Here is an 18,241-nt window from a genome sequence, read left to right on the forward strand (position 1 = left end):
GGATATTAAGCAAGAAAAACATGGCGTTTGAGCTCTTGTAGGTGCTTTGCCCGGGTGCTTGTTGTTGCTTGTAGGTGCTTGTGGATACTTGTAGGTGCTTGTGGATACTTGTAGGTGCTTGTGGATACTTGTAGGTGCTTGTGGATACTTGTGGGTGCTTGTGGGTACTTGTGGGTACTTGTGGGTTCTTGTAGGTACTTGTGGGTGCTTGAAGGTACTTGTGGGTGCTTGAAGGTACTTGTGGGTGCTTGAAGGTGCTTTTGGGTGTTTGAAGGTGCTTGTAGGTACTTGTGGGTACTTGTGGGTGCTTGTAGGTAGTTGTGGGTACTTGAAGGTACTTGTGGGTACTTGTAGGTACTTGTGGGTACTTGTAGGTACTTGTAGGTACTTGTGGGTACTTGTAGGTACTTGTGGGTACTTGTAGGTACTTGTGGGTACTTGTAGGTACTTGTGGGTGCTTGTAGGTACTTGTGGGTGCTTGTAGGTACTTGTGGGTGCTTGTAGGTACTTGTGGGTGCTTGTAGGTACTTGTGGGTGCTTGTAGGTACTTGTGGGTGCTTGTAGGTACTTGTGGGTGCTTGTAGGTACTTGTGGGTGCTTGTAGGTACTTGTGGGTGCTTGTAGGTACTTGTGGGTGCTTGTAGGTACTTGTGGGTGCTTGTAGGTACTTGTGGGTGCTTGTAGGTACTTGTGGGTACTTGTAGGTACTTGTGGGTACTTGTAGGTACTTGTAGGTACTTGTGGGTGCTTGAAGGTACTTGTGGGTGCTTTAAGGTGCTTGTGGGTGCTTGTAGGTACTTATGGGTACTTGTAGGTACTTGTGGGATGTTGTGGGTACTTGTGGGTACTTGTGGGTGCTTGTAGGTATTTGTGGGTGCTTGTAGGTATTTGTAGGTGCTTGTAGGTGCTTGTAGGTACTTGTGAGTGCTTGTAGGTACTTGTGGGTGCTTGTAGGTACTTGTGGGTGCTTGTAGGTATTTGTGGGTGCTTGTAGGTATTTGTAGGTGCTTGTAGGTGCTTGTAGGTACTTGTGAGTGCTTGTAGGTACTTGTGGGTGCTTGTAGGTACTTGTGGGTGCTTGTAGGTACTTGTGGGTGCTTGTAGGTACTTGTGGGTGCTTGTAGGTACTTGTGGGTGCTTGTAGGTACTTGTGGGTGCTTGGAGGTACTTGTGGGTGCTTGTAGGTACTTGTGGGTGCTTGTAGGTACTTGTGGGTGCTTGTAGGTACTTGTGGGTGCTTGTAGGTACTTGTGGGTGCTTGTAGGTACTTGTGGGTGCTTGTAAGTACTTGTGGGTGCTTGTAGGTATTTGTGGGTGCTTGTAGGTATTTGTGGGTGCTTGTAGGTGCTTGTGGGTGCTTGTGGGTGCTTGTGGGTGCTTGTAGGTACTTGTGGGTGCTTGGAGGTACTTGTGGGTGCTTGGAGGTACTTGTGGGTGCTTGGAGGTACTTGTGGGTGCTTGTAGGTACTTGTGGGTGCTTGGAGGTACTTGTGGGTGCTTGTAGGTACTTGTGGGTGCTTGTAGGTACTTGTGGGTAGTTGTGGGTAGTTGTGGGTGCTTGTGGGCGCTTGCCCCGTGTACTTGTGGGTGTTTGTAGGTACTTGTGGGGGCTTGTAGGTACTTGTGGGTACTTGCCCCGGGTGTTTGTGGGTACTTGCCCCGGATGTTTGTAGGTACTTGCCCCGGGTGCTCCTGGGTGCTTGCCCCGGGTGCTTGTAGGTACTTGCCCCGGGTGCTTGTAGGTACTTGCTCTGGGTGCTTGTAGGTACTTGCTCCGGGTGCTTGTAGGTACTTTCTCCGGGTGCTTGTAGGTGCTTGTGAGTGCTTGTAGGTACATGCTCCGGGTGCTTGTAGGTGCTTGTGAGTGCTTGTAGGTACATGCTCTGGGTGCTTGTAGGTACTTGTGGGTGCTTGTAGGTACTTGTGGGTGCTTGTAGGTACTTGTGGGTGCTTGTAGGTACTTGTGGGTGCTTGTAGGTATTTGTGGGTGCTTGTAGGTATTTGTGGGTGCTTGTAGGTGCTTGTGGGTGCTTGTAGGTATTTGTGGGTGCTTGTAGGTACATGTGGGTGCTTGTAGGTACTTGTGGGTGCTTGTAGGTACTTGTGGGTGCTTGTAGGTACTTGTGGGTGCTTGTAGGTACTTGTGGGTGCTTGTAGGTACTTGTGGGTGCTTGTAGGTACTTGTGGGTGCTTGTAGGTACTTGTGGGTGCTTGTGGGTGCTTGTAGGTGCTTGTGGGTGCTTGTAGGTACTTGTGGGTGCTTGTAGGTGCTTGTAGGTGCTTGTGGGTGCTTGTAGGTATTTGTGGGTGCTTGTAGGTACTTGTGGGTAGTTGTGGGTAGTTGTGGGTAGTTGTGGGTGCTTGTGGGTAGTTGTGGGTGCTTGTAGGTACTTGAAGGTACTTGTGGGTACTTGCCCCGGGTGCTTGTGGGCGCTTGCCCCGTGTACTTGTGGGTGTTTGTAGGTACTTGTGGGTGTTTGTAGGTACTTGTGGGTGTTTGTAGGTACTTGTAGGTACTTGTGGGTACTTGCCCCGGGTGTTTGTGGGTACTTGCCCCGGGTGTTTGTGGGTACTTGCCCCGGATGTTTGTAGGTACTTGCCCCGGGTGCTCCTGGGTGCTTGCCCCGGGTGCTTGTAGGTACTTGCCCCGGGTGCTTGTAGGTACTTGCTCCGGGTGCTTGTAGGTACTTGCTCCGGGTGCTTGTAGGTACTTGCTCCAGGTGCTTGTAGGTACTTGCTCCGGGTGCTTGTAGGTACTTGCCCCGGGTACTTTTAGGTGCTTGTGAGTGCTTTTAGGTACTTGCCCCGGGTGCTTGTAGGTACTTTGCCTCCTCCTTAGGATTAACATTACACTAAATTTTGGAAGCTCGTAACTCTAGTTATATTAGAGATACGGGGATATCCTTTGATAGTCCAATTTGCCCCTTCCCTCCTTCGTTAACATTTGCTCCATAGGATACTCCATATACGGGAAAAACCTTGAAAACTCAAAGAAGTATATGGGGAAAAGCCTGGAAATCTCATGGAAATTTGTTTTCCAAAAGTTGTATGAACCTTGTTATGGAACATATGTTATTAACTCATGGTTTTAGTTATATAAAGTTTTACCGAGAAGCGATATCTAGTTCACTAGGGAGAAGGTATAAGATGCCTAAGTATTCGCGCGCCATAGTCCCAGTCCCCCTTTCAAAATACATAGTTTTCGTCATTCGCGTCACGTTTACGTGATTTGTCTGGCCCGTGACCAAATAAGCATTTTTTAAACTGGAATTTAGGCCAGTGATTTTCCTGACTTGGAATAAAAAAACTGGTCCGTGACCAGAGCACGTCGTCTGCTAAACTAAAGAAGTGGATAATTAAAATATCAGAATTTTAATGTGTGGAGTCTGGTTACCCTTGAACTTTCTTAGTAGTCTCGTGGACCACTGACCCCCCCCCCCTCCGATTTAATTTTTGAACTGGACTAGGCAATTTTTAAACTGGTCATTTGCCTTGTGTCACCGCCTTCTTTCCCACGCTGGCACGAGTTGCTTTGCGTTGTCGAGTGCGTGATGGAGTCGGCTATGCCTGGAGTCCCAACCTTGAAGGAGAGAGAGAGGATTGGAGTGGAAACCCCCATACCTATAGCGTTGCCTGTGTACCCCCACCTACGGCACCATAGTCCTCCCAGCATCCTCAGCGGTTAGGTAGGATCGTACTGGACGAAATTGTAAAAGGCGCTCCCTCTATCTTCAAAATAGAAGCTAGTTCTCATACAAATAAAATGGCGCTCGCGGCAGCACTTAGCAATCACCTTCCGAAGGGTAGGGTCGTGTGCGAGGTACATTGGGAGAGATACGGTGCCGCAGGTCGCCCATCATCATTTCCAATCCATCTCTACTCCCTTATCCCTGTCCCAACCCACGCGACTTCCAACCACTAGCATAGCCCACTCGATCACGCTCTCTTTTCCCCGGCTACATATTTTGAAGATGGCACTTTTAGGCGTATTAACAATCTTGGATCATCTTTGTGAACTTTTAGGGTAGTCCTGACTATATTTTGTTTAAGGTTTTAAGCTTAATATCAAACAGACGTTAGTTTATGCTACAAAAAAGTTTGAAATTGACAATCTCGGATCGTCTTTGTGAAGTTTTAAGGATATTAGAATTTCATATTGGGCTTATGACAATTTTGAGCTAAATGTTAAACGGACATAAATCAGCATTTTTATAAATTTTGTAAAATTGTCAATTTCGTCCTATTTCTGGAATTTTTAGGGGGGCACCTCGCGTTTCAATAAATGATTGTAAAAATTTGAATTATGTTAATTACAATAAGAATACAAACTTTTATTGTTTTATGTTTTTAATAAAGTATCATTATAAATAAATGTCTGATTGAGCTAAAGTTATGGTCCCCTTTATAGACTAGTGGCGGTGGAGAGGGGTGTAGACTGTGTATCCCTCTCTCTGGGAGCGCTCTTGTAAGAGGCGATACTGTACGATCCCAGTAGGCGGATGACATTGAGCTAAGAGATAGAAGGGTATGACGTTTGCATACGTAGTACTGCAATTACTCTATTTTTGTTTCTGCTTAGTGCAGATTTTGAAAATGTAAAACAGTTTCTTAACATTCTTAATTAAAATGAAGACTGAAGGAACAGATATTAATCAAAAATGTCTTGATTAGAATCAAGACCTAAAAATATCGATAAGACTGAGGTTATCACTTGTCTGAAGGATCAGATATTAATTTTTCTTTTTAATTGAAACTTAAATGCATGCTTAAGAAAAAACAACGTTCCATTACCGTTTTCCGTTGAAATAAATTATTTTACTGGTAATCAATTTCAAAAATTTACTTATCTCGGCTTTTCGACCACAATTCCATTCCCCGAAAACATTGTATCATTACATTAATTACTTTTGGGAGATAACGTGTCAAAATAACCTATAAAACAATAAAAAAACTGTAATAGTGGTCTGTTTAGCCATGACAACAACCTTTTAAAAGTAACAAGGACTATATAACTCTTTCGAGACTAACAGGACCTGAGCAAACTATAGCTTAACCTGCTACTAGCACGAGCAGGGAGAATCGATGTAAACTGGAGTTGAAATTTCATCATGTGCGACCAGCGGCTCTGAAACTCCCATAGTCCCAGTGTGTGTAGAACATAGTTTTTTCGCTGTTATCTGCCAAAATCAATCTTTCTAGGTAGTGCCGCCTCCTCACTTGAATTTTTCCTGATATATTAAGGTTTGAACGAACAAAATTCTAGATAACTATTTTCACTACCATGTCCCTCTGCTAACTTGAAGCAAACTTTCCTCTCTTTTGCTGCTCATTACCGGTGCCATTCCCTTGAATTTCTGTTCGTTATAACTACTATCCTGAGTTTATTTATTTCAAACCAAAATATATAAAATGGATTCTTTTTCTTTTTGTGCTACTTAGAATTTACAAATATATATAACGTTGTGCCGTGACATATCAAATAGTCTCTAACCATTGTTAGAAACTCGAGAGAGAAATTGGGCAGTAACATGATCATGCCCTGAACTATGAGAAAGAACAATACGACGGTTGACTAAAGTACACTTGATATTACATCATTTTTCAAAACCGCGTATAAAAATCTTACTGTCCCTATTGAATTTGGCGCCATCGGTTTTAGAATAATTAAAATGTTCCACTGCGAAGCGTGCCGGTCACGGAAGGGGATGTAACGTCTTTGGGAACCTTTTAAAACGCAAAACCATACACGTACTCTCCCAAAAGTAATTAATGTAATGATAAAATGTTTTCGGGGAATGGAATTTTGGTCGAAAAGCCGAGATAAGTAAATTTTTGAAATTGATTACCAGTAAATAATTTATTTCAACGGAAAACGGTAATGGAACGTTGTTTTTTCTTAAGCATGCCTTTAAGTTTCAATTAAAAAGAAAAATTAATAACTGATCCTTCAGTCAAGTGATAAGCTCAGTCTTATCGATACTTTTTAGGTCTTGATTCTAATCAAGACATTTTTGATTAATGTACTAATTAATATATTTGTTATACACGTCTTAAACGGTGCCGGCTGGCCTGCATTGGGGCACGGGGGCCATGAGATCGACCCTGGAAATACTCCTTGATAAGCTTCCTCTTCATCTCTTCGTTGAGGACGAGGCTGTCATGGGGGCCTACAGGCTCTACAAAAATGGCTGTTGCGGGTACCCAGACTTTGGGATCACAGCCATACCAAGCTCTTTAGGGAGCATGCCGCACTTGAGCCGTCGCGCTCTGACAAAACCGTTACCAGTTTTAATTTTACAAAGCCATTCAGCACCGACTTTCCCAGTCGGGCCGAGTGGACTAACCTGCTGCCTCTTGGTACCGGGGTTCTAAGACTGATTCCGGCGCTGGTGCCGGTTACTACTGCCAAACCACAAAGGTCGGCTTTTCTGAGAGTCTGGGCACCTATGCAAGCGTGTTCCAGGCGGAGATTGCCACGATCTGTTATTTCGCGGATTATTGCGTCAATAAAGGAAGCGCTGAACCAGTTTCAGATCACTTCTCAACTGGTGTGCAGTTGCCTTGATCTGCTTGCGCGACTGGCAGCCCGCAACAGGGTTCAGCTATACTGGGTGCCGGTCACAGCGGTTATCATGGCCATGAGAAAGCCGGTAGGTTTGCTAAAAGGAGAGCAGAGGCCAAGTTCTTGGGACGGGCGCACTTCGTCCACATCCCGTACGGGCACGCTAGACGGAGTCTGCATGACAGGTTGAGCGTCATTAAGAATCAGCTCTGGCATAATTAATAAAAAATGTCTTTGTACACAAAGACGCGAAAAAGTAAGAGATAAGTGTAGAAAATTAATTGTTTGAAGTAACAGATATTCAAATTTTCATTTTTGAAGACTTGATTATAAAACATCAATTATTTGAAAAAATTTCTTATCTTAGTTTTTTTCACAAAAATTTCAGAGAAACTACCTTGATACTACTGTTTATTTTCTAGAAACATTTGCTTCGAGGAAGTTCCAATACTCGGATATCTGAAAAATAGAGCTAAAAGAATTTATTTTTACATTTTAAAATTGAAAATATTGCGAACCGAAAATTACATTCGCCCTTTGACTGTGATGTAGTTATTAGAGTCAAAAGGATATGTAGCTTGATCGTGATCTTTTGAGAAAGATACAACACGTCAATATTTGAAACTTAACTTAACGAACAGGTTTTGTTAAGTTTTCTTGCTTATTTTATTTTGTCTGCTATCAACGATTTTCTGTCCATTTTATTCTCCTTATAGGCCCGAATACTCAAACTATCTCTAAATTTTAAAAATAAAATATATTGCATACGTTTTCTATTTTTAAAATGATGCACATGTTTAACGATAAAATATATTACTTAAGGAATTTTGATGAAAAAAACTAAGATAAGAAATTTTTTCAAATAATTGATGTTTTATAATCACGTCTTCAAAAATGAAAATTTGAATATCTGTTACTTCAAACAATTAATTTTCTACACTTATCTCTTACTTTTTCGTGTCTTTGTGTACAAAGACATTTTTTATTAAAATCTGTCACTTCAGTTTTAATATGAATTAAAACTGTTTAGAAACTAGTATTTTAAAACTTATACTGAAAAGCAGGCGCTTCATTTAAGTCTTGTGGTGTTGCTCGTTTATTAGTTACCGCGTTTGAACTAACAAGGCCCTAACCATCTATTATAGAAGTATTAATCTTGGTTGCTTCAACGCCAAGTCCAATTCAAATTTCCTTCCCGTCGTTTTCACGTGCAAAGCACAGTGGATGCAATAATACAAATAGATTCCGAAGACAAATTTTATAATTTTTTCCTATTTTCGGATGTCTTCCTATTAGTTCCTATAATTTCGATAATTTTCCTATATTTTTCTATTTTTTGAAATTGTAGATATTTTGCGCACTCTCACTTTTGGTTTTGTTACATATCACTCAAAACAGAAATTTGACAGAAAGTAATGCCGATTTCCACTAGCTACTAGCAATCAGCCACCGTGGATTTACAATAAGGCTAACGCTTCTGTGATTAAGATATTCCGATCGTGTTTTAAGATTAAGTTTATCTATGTAAACATGAGTGAATCATATACTAGCTCCCTATAAGTTACTCAATCACACTGGCCTAATGTATCCAGCATTTTCTTCCGAATAGTAGTCGAGAGGAGGGGAGGCGGGTGAAAGTGATAGTAGACGGCGCCCTCTCTTAGGGCTTTGAAATTAATATATCGAGAACTTGAAAGTGACGATAGTTCCAAATGGTATTAACGGTTTTGGAGGTTTGACTTCTTTGCGTCACATTCATTCTTTTGCTTATTGAAAAATAATTTTCGTTTCACAACAGGCTTCGTTAAAAATGGGTTGGGCCTTTCTTTAAGTTTTTCTATTAATTCTTTAGACGCATTATTAAAAAGTTTAGTAAGGTTTTCGAGATGACTATTAAGTTGTTGTTTAGCTCTTATTTTTTGATAAAGTTTGGTTCTCTCACCATAAATAGTTCCTGCCTCTGAATGTTGCCTACGGAATAAAATTTTTTATAAAAATAAAACTTCCTATTGCGCCAACCCTAACCCATTAAAATAATTTCAAAGATAAAATACGACTCTGAACCGTCCGCAAACAATCACAACATTTCTAAAACGTCGTTCGCTTATACTAACTACCTTTCAGTTCAAAGTTTCATTGGTTGATCTCCTTTTCCGGTTTTTTACCGGAAATACGTAAGCGCCGGGAGAAGTGTTATTTTCTCTCACTGTAGGTCACATATAGGTAACACTTTTTTGGCGGGAAGAAAACGCTGGAAACATTAGGCCAGTGTGGCTGAGTAACTTATAGGAAGCTAGTAATATGATTCACTCATGATATAAATCAAAGTCCTGATTGACTGACAGATAATCATCGCCCAGCCCAAACCGCTGGCCCAGAAGGCTGAAAATTTGGAGGAACGTTACTTGTAAGTAGTAGGCGCATACTAAGAAAGACTTTTCCAATCCGCCACCATCTTAATAAATGGCGCCCAGAAATGTAGCAAATCTTCTCTTTGTAAGAAATATTTCACAAATATTTAGTACACTGGATTCCTTTAACCTATAGACGGGCTGAATGGTCTTTCGGGATCGATTTGTTGCCATCATTTTAAATGGCGGCCAGATGTTAAAAAACCCTTTTTTATAGAATGTCTGCGTGTAAATAATAAAAAATGTACCGACGAGCTGATGGGCGACGCCGAGTGCCTTCGCTCCTAGGATGCTACAAAAATATTAGTCGAATGAGTAAAATGTACCCATACTTGATGGAAGTTCTTACTACACTCAAGCGATGCCGCGGGTAACAGCTAGTCTCCTATAATTTCCTGTAAATCAGTTGTAAATTTCCTATTTTCCTATAACTAGTACAAGGCTTTGTTGTGGTCACCCTGCTTGTGCACAAACATATTTCGTAGAGCTGTACACATATAGATACCATAGACTTGTGAGAACACATGTCATATAATTGTGTACAAACAGAGCCCGTAGACTTGTGCACAAACAGATCCCTTAGAATTGAGCACAAACTGATGTCATAGACTTGCGCACAAACTAATGTCAGACTTGCGCACAAACTGATGTCATAGACTAGCGCACAAACAGATGTCATAAACTTGTGCAAAAAGAGATGTTATATACCTGTACACAAAAAGATTCCATGGACCTCTGCACATAAAGATTCCATGGACCTCTGCAAAAAAACATTCCATACCCCTATGCTCGAAAATATGCTCAAGAATATCTCGTACACCAGTGCACAAAATACTGCATATCCATTTGCACAAAAATATCCCGTATCCATTTGCAGAAAAATGTTCTTTAGACCTGTGCACAAACAGATGCAGTGGCCTTTGCAAAAACAGATTCCTTAGGCCTCTGCACAAACCGATTCAGTAGGCCTGTGCACAAAAATATTCCGTAGACCCGTGCACAAATAGATTCCGGAGACTTGTACACAAACGGAAGTCACAGGGTTGTGCACAAACAGATGTCATAGACTTGCGCAAAAAATACATCATTGACTTGCGCAAAAAGAGATGTCATGGATATGTGCACATCAGATTCCATGGACTAGTGCAAAAACAGAAGGCTTAGACTTGTTTACAAACAGAAGTCATAGACCTGTTTACATAAAGATTCCATAGACCTGTTTACAAAAAGATTCCATACCCATTTGCACAAAACAATTCCATACCCATTTGCACAAAACGATTCCATAGACCTGTGCACAAAAATATTCCATAGACCTGTGTCCAAAGAGATTCCATAAAACTGTGCACAAAAAGATTCCCTGGACCTGTGCTCAAAAAATATGCAGTAGGCCTGTGCACAAACAGATGCCGTAGACCTGTAATGAAACAGATTCCGTAAACCTGTGCACAAACAGATGCCGTAGGCCTGTGTACAAACAGATTTTGGAGATCTGTGCACAGATTCCGTAGCCATGTGCACAAACAAATTCCGTAGACTTGTACACAAGTGGAAGTCACAGGCTTGTGCACAAGTGGAAGTCACAGGCTTGTGCACAACAGATGTCATAGACATGTTCAAACCAGATTCCATAGTTTTGTGCACAAACAGAAGTCATAGACCTGTGCACAAAAAACATTCTATAGACTTGTTCACATCAAGTTTTCATAGACCTGTGCACAAAAGATCTCATGGAGATGTGCATAAAAGATTTCATGGAACTGTGCACAAAACATTATATAGGCTTGTGCACATAAAGATTCCTTAGACCTGTGTACATAAAGATTTCAAACCCATAGCACAAAACTATTCCATAACCATTTGCACAGAAATATTCCCTAGACCTGCGCACAAAAATATTTCATAAAACTGTGCACAAAAAGATTTTGTATAAACATGTGACATAGACCTGTGTACAAAAATATTCCATGGACCTGTGCACAAAAACATGCCTTGGACCTGTTCAGAAACATTCCATACCCCTATATGCTGAAAAATATTCCACACCCATTTGCACAAACATTTTCCGTAGACCCGTGCGCAAACAGATGCCGTAGACTAGCGCATAAACAGATTCCATAGATTTGCGCACAAATATATTACGTAGACTCGTGCACAAATAGATTCCACAGACTTGTACACAAACAGAAGTCACACGGTTTTGCACAATCCGATGTTATAGACTTGTGCACAAACAGATGTTATATGCTTGTGTAAAAACTGATTTCATAGACTTGCTCAAAAAGAGATGTCATCGACATTTGCACAAGAGATTCCGTAGACTTGTGCACATAAAGATTCTTCAGACTTGTGCACAAACATATTTTGTAGACCTGTACACACACAAATACCATAGACTTGTGCAAAAATAGATGTCAAATATTTGTGCAAAAATAGATGTCAAATATTTGTGCAAAAACACATCCCTTAGACTTTTGCACAAACTGATGCCATGGACTTGTGCAGAATCATATGTCCTAGACCAGTGTACAAAACATTCTATAGATTTGTGCACAAACATGAGTCATATACCTGTACACAAAAAATATTTCACGGACTTCTGCACAAAAACATTCCATATACCTGTACACAAAAATATTCCATTGACCTCTGCACAAAAACATTCCATAATCCTATGCTCAAAAATTTTCCTTACCCATTTGCACAAAAATATCACGTACATCTGTGCACAAAAATATTTGGTATCCATTTTCACAAAAACAGTTCGTTCACCTGTGCAAAAAAATATTCCAAATCCATTTTCACCTATAAGATTCCGTACACCTGTGAACAAAAACAGTTCGTACACCTGTGCACAAAAATATTCCGTACACCTACGCATAAAAATATTTCGTACAAATAGAAATCACAGGCTTGTGCACAAAGAAATGTCGTAGACTCGCGCAATATGAGATGTTATAGACATGTGCACATCAGATTCCATAGAGTTATGCACAAACATTTTCAATACCCCTATGATCAAACAGATTTCAAACCCTTATGCTCAAAAAGATTCCTTACCCATTTGCACAAAAATAATCCGTAGACCCGTGCTCAAACATAATCCGTAGACCCGTGCTCAAACATAATCCGTAGACCCGTGCTCAAAAATATTCCGTAGACCCTTGCTCAGACAGAAGTCACTCGCGTGTGCACAAACAGATGTCATAGACTTGTGCACAAACAGAAGTCATAGACTTGTGAATAAACAGAAGTCATAGACTTGTGAATAAACAGATGTTATAGACTTGTGCACAAAGAGATGTTATAGACTTGTGCACAAAGAGATGTTATAGACTTGTTCACACACCGGTGTTATAGACTTGTTCACACACAGGTGTTATAGACTTGTTCTCACACAGGTGTTATAGACTTGTTCACACACAGGTGTTATAGACTTGATCACAAGCAGGTGTTATAGACTTGATCACAAGCAGGTGTTATAGACTTGATCACAAGCAGGTGTTATAGACTTGTTCACACACAGGTGTTATAGACTTGTTCTCAAGCAGATGTTATAGAATTGCTCACAAACAGATGATTTAGACTTGTGCACAAACAGATGATTTAGACTTGTGCACAAACAGATGTTTTTAGTCTTGTGTACAAACAGATGTTTTAGACTACTGAACAAACAGATGTTTTAGTCTTGTGTACAAACAGATGTTTTAGACTTGTGCACAAACAGATGTTTTAATTTTGTGTACAAACAGATGTTTTAGACTTGTGCATAAACAAATGTTATTGACTTGCGAAAAAGAGATGTCATAGAAATGAGCAAATCAGATTCCAAAGACCTGTGCACAAACAGAAGTCGTAGACCTGTGCACAAACAGAAGTCGTAGACCTGTGCAAATAAAGATTTTTTACTTGGGCACATAAAGATTCTTCAGACTTGTGTGCACATAAAGATTCTTCAGACTTGTGTGCACATAAAGATTCTTCAGACTTGTGTGCACATAAAGATTCTTCAATTTTGTGCACATAAAGATTCTTCAAACTTGTGCACATAAATATACCATAGACTCATGAACAAAAAATTCCATAGACCTGTGCACAGAAGATTCCATACTCCTATACTCAAAAGGATTCCATGCAGATTTGCACAAAAACATTCCGTAGACCTGTGTAAAACAATATTCCATAGGCCTGTGCATTAAAAGATTCCATAGACCTGGAAACAAAAATATTCCACTGACCTGTGCACAAAAAGATTGCTTAGGCCTCTGCACAAAGAGATTTTATACCCCTTTGCACAAAAATATTCTGTAGGTCTGCGCTTAAACAGATTCCGTAGACTTGTACACAAACAGATATTCTGAGAGAGCGGTAGCTCTCTTAGATAAGACTTCATACTGCTCTTAATGTATAAGGAAGGTTTTTGTTTGGATGTAGTTTTTTTGTATTGCATTAATTGTTCTGAATAAATTCCACAGAACTACAATTCGGGCCCTCAATATGTGGTTAAAATTTCAAAGAGATTCATTAATTAGTCTAAGGGTGGTTTTCATTTCCATAAAATTAATCACACCTTTTGATGAAAAACAGGAATTTTTCCCATAGAAATAACATGGGAAAAAAACAAATCGGTTATTCGTGATTTAGAAAAACTATACGTTGGTTAGTTTTGGGAACGATCTTAAATGAAACTTTACACTATAATCTAGGACCATTTTTCTTGTTATTAAGAAAAATTAGTTTTAAGTATGTTTAATTTAAATTTTAAAAATTGCCCGAATCTGCGATATTTTAGCATTTATACACTGTTTTATTGGGAAATATCAGCGTGACCAATATTGGCCTTTTTTAACGTATAGTTGCCTCATAATAATCCGATTGTTTCTTCTTATTGCCTTTTGGTTGGAATGGCCTATCGATAGTGTGATAAGACGGTTTTAATATTGCCGCCGTGACGTTGATGCGGCCGCTGCGACGACTGGTAATTAAGGTAGATTACCGACGACTGGTAATTAAGGTAGATTACCGACGACTGGTAATTAAGGTAGATTACCGACGACTGGTAATTAAGGTAGATTACCGACGACTGGTAATTAAGGTAGATTACCGACGACTGGTAATTAAGGTAGATTACCGACGACTGGTAATTAAGGTAGATTACCGACGGCTGTCAATTAAGCTGGATTACAGACGGCTGGTAATTAAGCCAGATTACCGACGACTGGTCATTAGCCAGATTACCGACGACTGGTCATTAGCCAGATTACCGACGACTGGTCATTAGCCAGATTACCGACGACTGGTCATTAGCCAGATTACCGACTTGTGGGTGTTTGTAGGTACTTGTGGGTGCTTGTAGGTACTTGTGGGTGCTTGTAGGTACTTGTGGGTGATCCTTCAGTCAAGTGATAAGCTCAGTCTTATCGATACTTTTTAGGACTTGATTCTAATCAAGACATTTTTGATTAATTATAGTTTAGACTCGTGTAAAAATTTAATTACCTATAATTGGTAATTATCTTTAATTGCTTACTTTGTTTAATCTGTACTTCGCAACTAAATTAAGACGCGCAAAAGTTATAATGACAATTAAGCTAGCTAATTGCCCTACCAATTTGATAATTCGCAGTAAAACGACGTAAGTCCTAGATTGACTTTCTTTACTACTTAACCCAAGCAAAAAAGTCTTAAGTTCCACAGTTTAAAGGTAAACCATGTAATTCGGAGCAGGTACTTAAAACTATTAAAAACAATACTTAAACTTTGTTTTTCTTAATGAAACAAAAATTGGCGCCCACTTTAAAAATGGGGCTTTCATTTAAGACCGTTTTCAAATCTATCAAACGTATAGTTATTTTTGTAAGGGTAGTTACAAAATGGGTAAGTTTTGAAAATTTCCCATGATATTTCTATGGAGATTCTCTAGTTTTTCGCCAAAATCTGTGATTAATTTTATGGAAATGAAAACCACCCTTAGCAACTTTATGCTTTATAAAATAAACTATTGGATGGATCATCTTGAAATGTTTACCACATATTAAGGTTCCGGATTTTAGTTCAACAGAAAAATTTCAAAACAATAAACTTAATACGAAAAAAGTTAAAACCAATCCAAAAACCTTCCTTATACATTAGAGCCGTCATCAGGCCTTATCTAAGGGAGCTACCGCTCCCTTAGAATATGGAGGGCCAGAGACAGACGAAACGGTTCGCTAATGGTCCCTGTGGGTCTCGGGCTAGAAACCTTATTGCGCTCAGCAAATGGGATATTAGGCTGGCCACCTGTCTCTTAAGTTAAGAAATTCAAAATTTCATACTCTGAACGATTTTAACGAATAGTATGATTGCAGTGAAGAGTCGACAATGGATATTCACGGAGCTTTCGCTGACAAGCGAATTTTTTTCACTAAAAGGTCGTCAGTTGCTTTTGAGGGACATTTTTCTGGTGACACTTATCGAATTACAGAGAAGCGTTTTACTATGACACCAGACAGAATTTAATATTTCATTTGTATATAATAGTGGTGGAAACGGAGTATTTTTATTAATACATTACTAGTGTGAACAACCAACAATGTTTTTTCGAAATAAATATGTATAAATTCACTGGATGTTTAAGCAAATACATTGCTAATTAGCAATGAAGAGCAACCAGAAAAGTAACTAACGAGGCATTGTTTGCACAATTGTGACTTCGAGGGACATGTACAAGTATCTTAAGATGACTTTTAAGTACGTCTGTAATTGAGAATAGTACTTTACTCGTCCTTTATAACTTCAGATTCTAACAAAGTTCAAATATCATAAAGTTATGACTGTACTGTATACTTATTTTAACATAAGATGTTGCAACCAGGTTCATAATTGTTTAATAGGCAAACAGACGTATCTGAATTATATTAATGCTTTGCAGTGTTTTAGTTTAAACGAACGCTATACATTAACTAGTTTTGATGTTCAGTTAAGAAAAATTACCCTATTACGTAATATGTAAGCTTATCTATACGTAATGTAACTTACTCAACGTTTATCCGAATGGATACAGTTGATTGATATGGACTTGCAAACAGTACATTTTTCAACCTTCAACCGCATAGGCCAACCTATAAAATAGAATCTACTATATTTTATATCTGGGTAAATTAACCGCGAATAATTTGTAGACATAAACGTGAATAACAAACGATAATGGATATCCGATTCCGACCTCTATTCACATTTTTCTCTTTTATCGCTTTTTCTAATTTTTCATTTAATGTGTTTAATATTGTTTGCGATGATTTTATTTTCTCATTGAAAAATGCCTGTTCTGCACGCAATTCCTCTTCTTTTTCCTGCATGTCATTTGTTTCCTTTTGAACTTGTTCAAGCTTCCTTTTCTTTTCCATTAATTCCTCTTCTTGTGCTTCTATAATTTTTGATTTCTCCATATTTTTATTCTTTTCTTTCTCAATTCTAAGTTCATAACTTTTAAATGAGCCCGAAACGGCTTTGATCAATCCTTTCGATATGGGTACTTGAGAAGGTGTACCATAAACTTTTACCACATCTTTAACTAAACGTAGTGATGAAATCGTTAGTTCAGATAATGGAATGCGAGTGTCAGTAACGATGTAAGAATTCTCCGAAAAAAAAAGCATCCGCATTTCCATGTGGTAAAACCTGAATTATCTTGAAGAGCTCTTCTAAACCCTCGTACTTTTTGCTTCCGGTGCAGGTTGTTTGATCAAAAACGATTTTACAGTAATGATCTGGCCTATCTGTACTTGATTTTGCGGCTGAACTTCTATGGTTTCTAATGAAAGGATCTAAATCATATAGTTTCCATTCGTCTCTAATCTGTTCTGAATGTTTGAGTCTTGCATCCCCTAAAATTGTTATCAATTTCTGAATATTGCTTTCTTGTTTTTGGTTCATTGTGCGGATTTACGAGACTAGTGCACTTTAGCACTTTGTTGGAGAGTGGCAATGTTTTCAGCAAATGTTCAATGACACGTAAATAAAATTCATTCATTTAGGCCAAAAAAACTATAAATAATATAAATGTTAATAATACCAGTAAAAATAAATAGATTTTAAAATATTATATAATTCAGCTGTCATTAGGTGATCCCCGTGGCTCAAAAACAAAAAAGGCATAAATTTCCACTCCTCTCGACAAGTGCTAGGCCCCGAGTGAAAAATATTTTTGTCACTCTCGAGAGAGTTAGGCCTATAATAGACCCTCCACTGCCAAGACAATGAACAACCCCCCTTTCCTTAATAGGCCCGATCCACAATGCGGATAAAGTAGCTTTTACTTGCTTTTTCTCAAAATCTCACTAGGGGCTATTCACAAATGTTCTAAGGCAAAAATCTTCCAATTTTGACACTTCTCTCAATTTGAGCAAAGAGAATATACCAAGAGGAGCAGAAACATTGTAAATAGGGACCGGCTCTGAATTTGGAGAAACTAGTTCCGGTTGTTCACGTGACCGTGTTGTCTACTTAAAAATTACCTTTTGTACGTCAACGGCCAACCCAGAGATCAACCCTTTGCCACCACCAAAAATTAGCAGCCGACATAACATTGTCCAAAATGTCAAAAAACAAAATCTGTTCTTGAGTGGTTAACGAAACGAACTGATTTAACAAATATTTCAAGTAATAAAGACAACCATAGTATTGAATTATTATTATTGGGGAGAGGGGGGGCTCACGTCCTTGCACCGATGCCAGAGGCATATTGTGCACCCTCATATTCAGGCCTTGAAGAGACCTGTGGCCGCGGTGTAGCGTAGAATTCGTTCCACCGTTATGGAAGAGACCCGCGAGGGTTCCACAGTATGTGAATCGAAGTGTTCTAATCTGAGTGAGGCGAAGTAATCGCACTCGCACAGTATGTGAGAAGGAGTTTCTTCCTTCTCCCGGCACGACCGACAGAGAGTGTTGTCAGCAAGACCTATCAGATGGAGGTGTCTATTTTGCCGACAGTGTCCGGTCAAATATTCCATCTGCTGAGCGCAATAAGGTCCCTAGCCCTAGACCTGCAGGGGCCATTGACAAACTGTTTCGTCTGTCTCTGGCCCTCACCCTCCATATTATGCCAGAACTTATTTTGAACGACAGTCAACCTGTCATGCAGTCTCCGTCTAGCGTATGGGGACGACCGGTGCCGGTCCCAAGAACTTGGCCTTCGCCCCCTTTTAGCAAACCTATCGGCTTGCTCATTTCCATGATGTCCGCTATGCCCCGGCACCCAGTACAACTGGACCGCAAGCAGATCAAGGCA

At 39.6% G+C, this 18,241-nt stretch overlaps 1 protein-coding gene across 1 annotated transcript; it reads right to left on the reverse strand.

Annotated features, from left to right (window-relative positions):
- Positions 1-6,176: 6,176 nt before the first annotated feature.
- On the reverse strand, positions 6,177-16,691 carry LOC149673401 (uncharacterized). The gene is made up of 4 exons (XM_089840084.1): positions 16,118-16,691; positions 6,616-6,771; positions 6,345-6,480; positions 6,177-6,267 (listed from the first exon to the last, which is right to left on the reverse strand). The coding sequence occupies exons 1-4, from the start codon at positions 16,620-16,622 to the stop codon at positions 6,177-6,179; spliced, it is 888 nt and encodes a 295-aa protein (XP_089696210.1). The 5' UTR covers positions 16,623-16,691.
- Positions 16,692-18,241: the final 1,550 nt, after the last annotated feature.

Source organism: Phalangium opilio, unplaced genomic scaffold (genome assembly GCF_054372755.1).
Source record: "Phalangium opilio isolate 3A_F unplaced genomic scaffold, DU_Popi_V2 ptg000052l_1, whole genome shotgun sequence".
NCBI classification, from domain to species: domain Eukaryota; kingdom Metazoa; phylum Arthropoda; class Arachnida; order Opiliones; family Phalangiidae; genus Phalangium; species Phalangium opilio.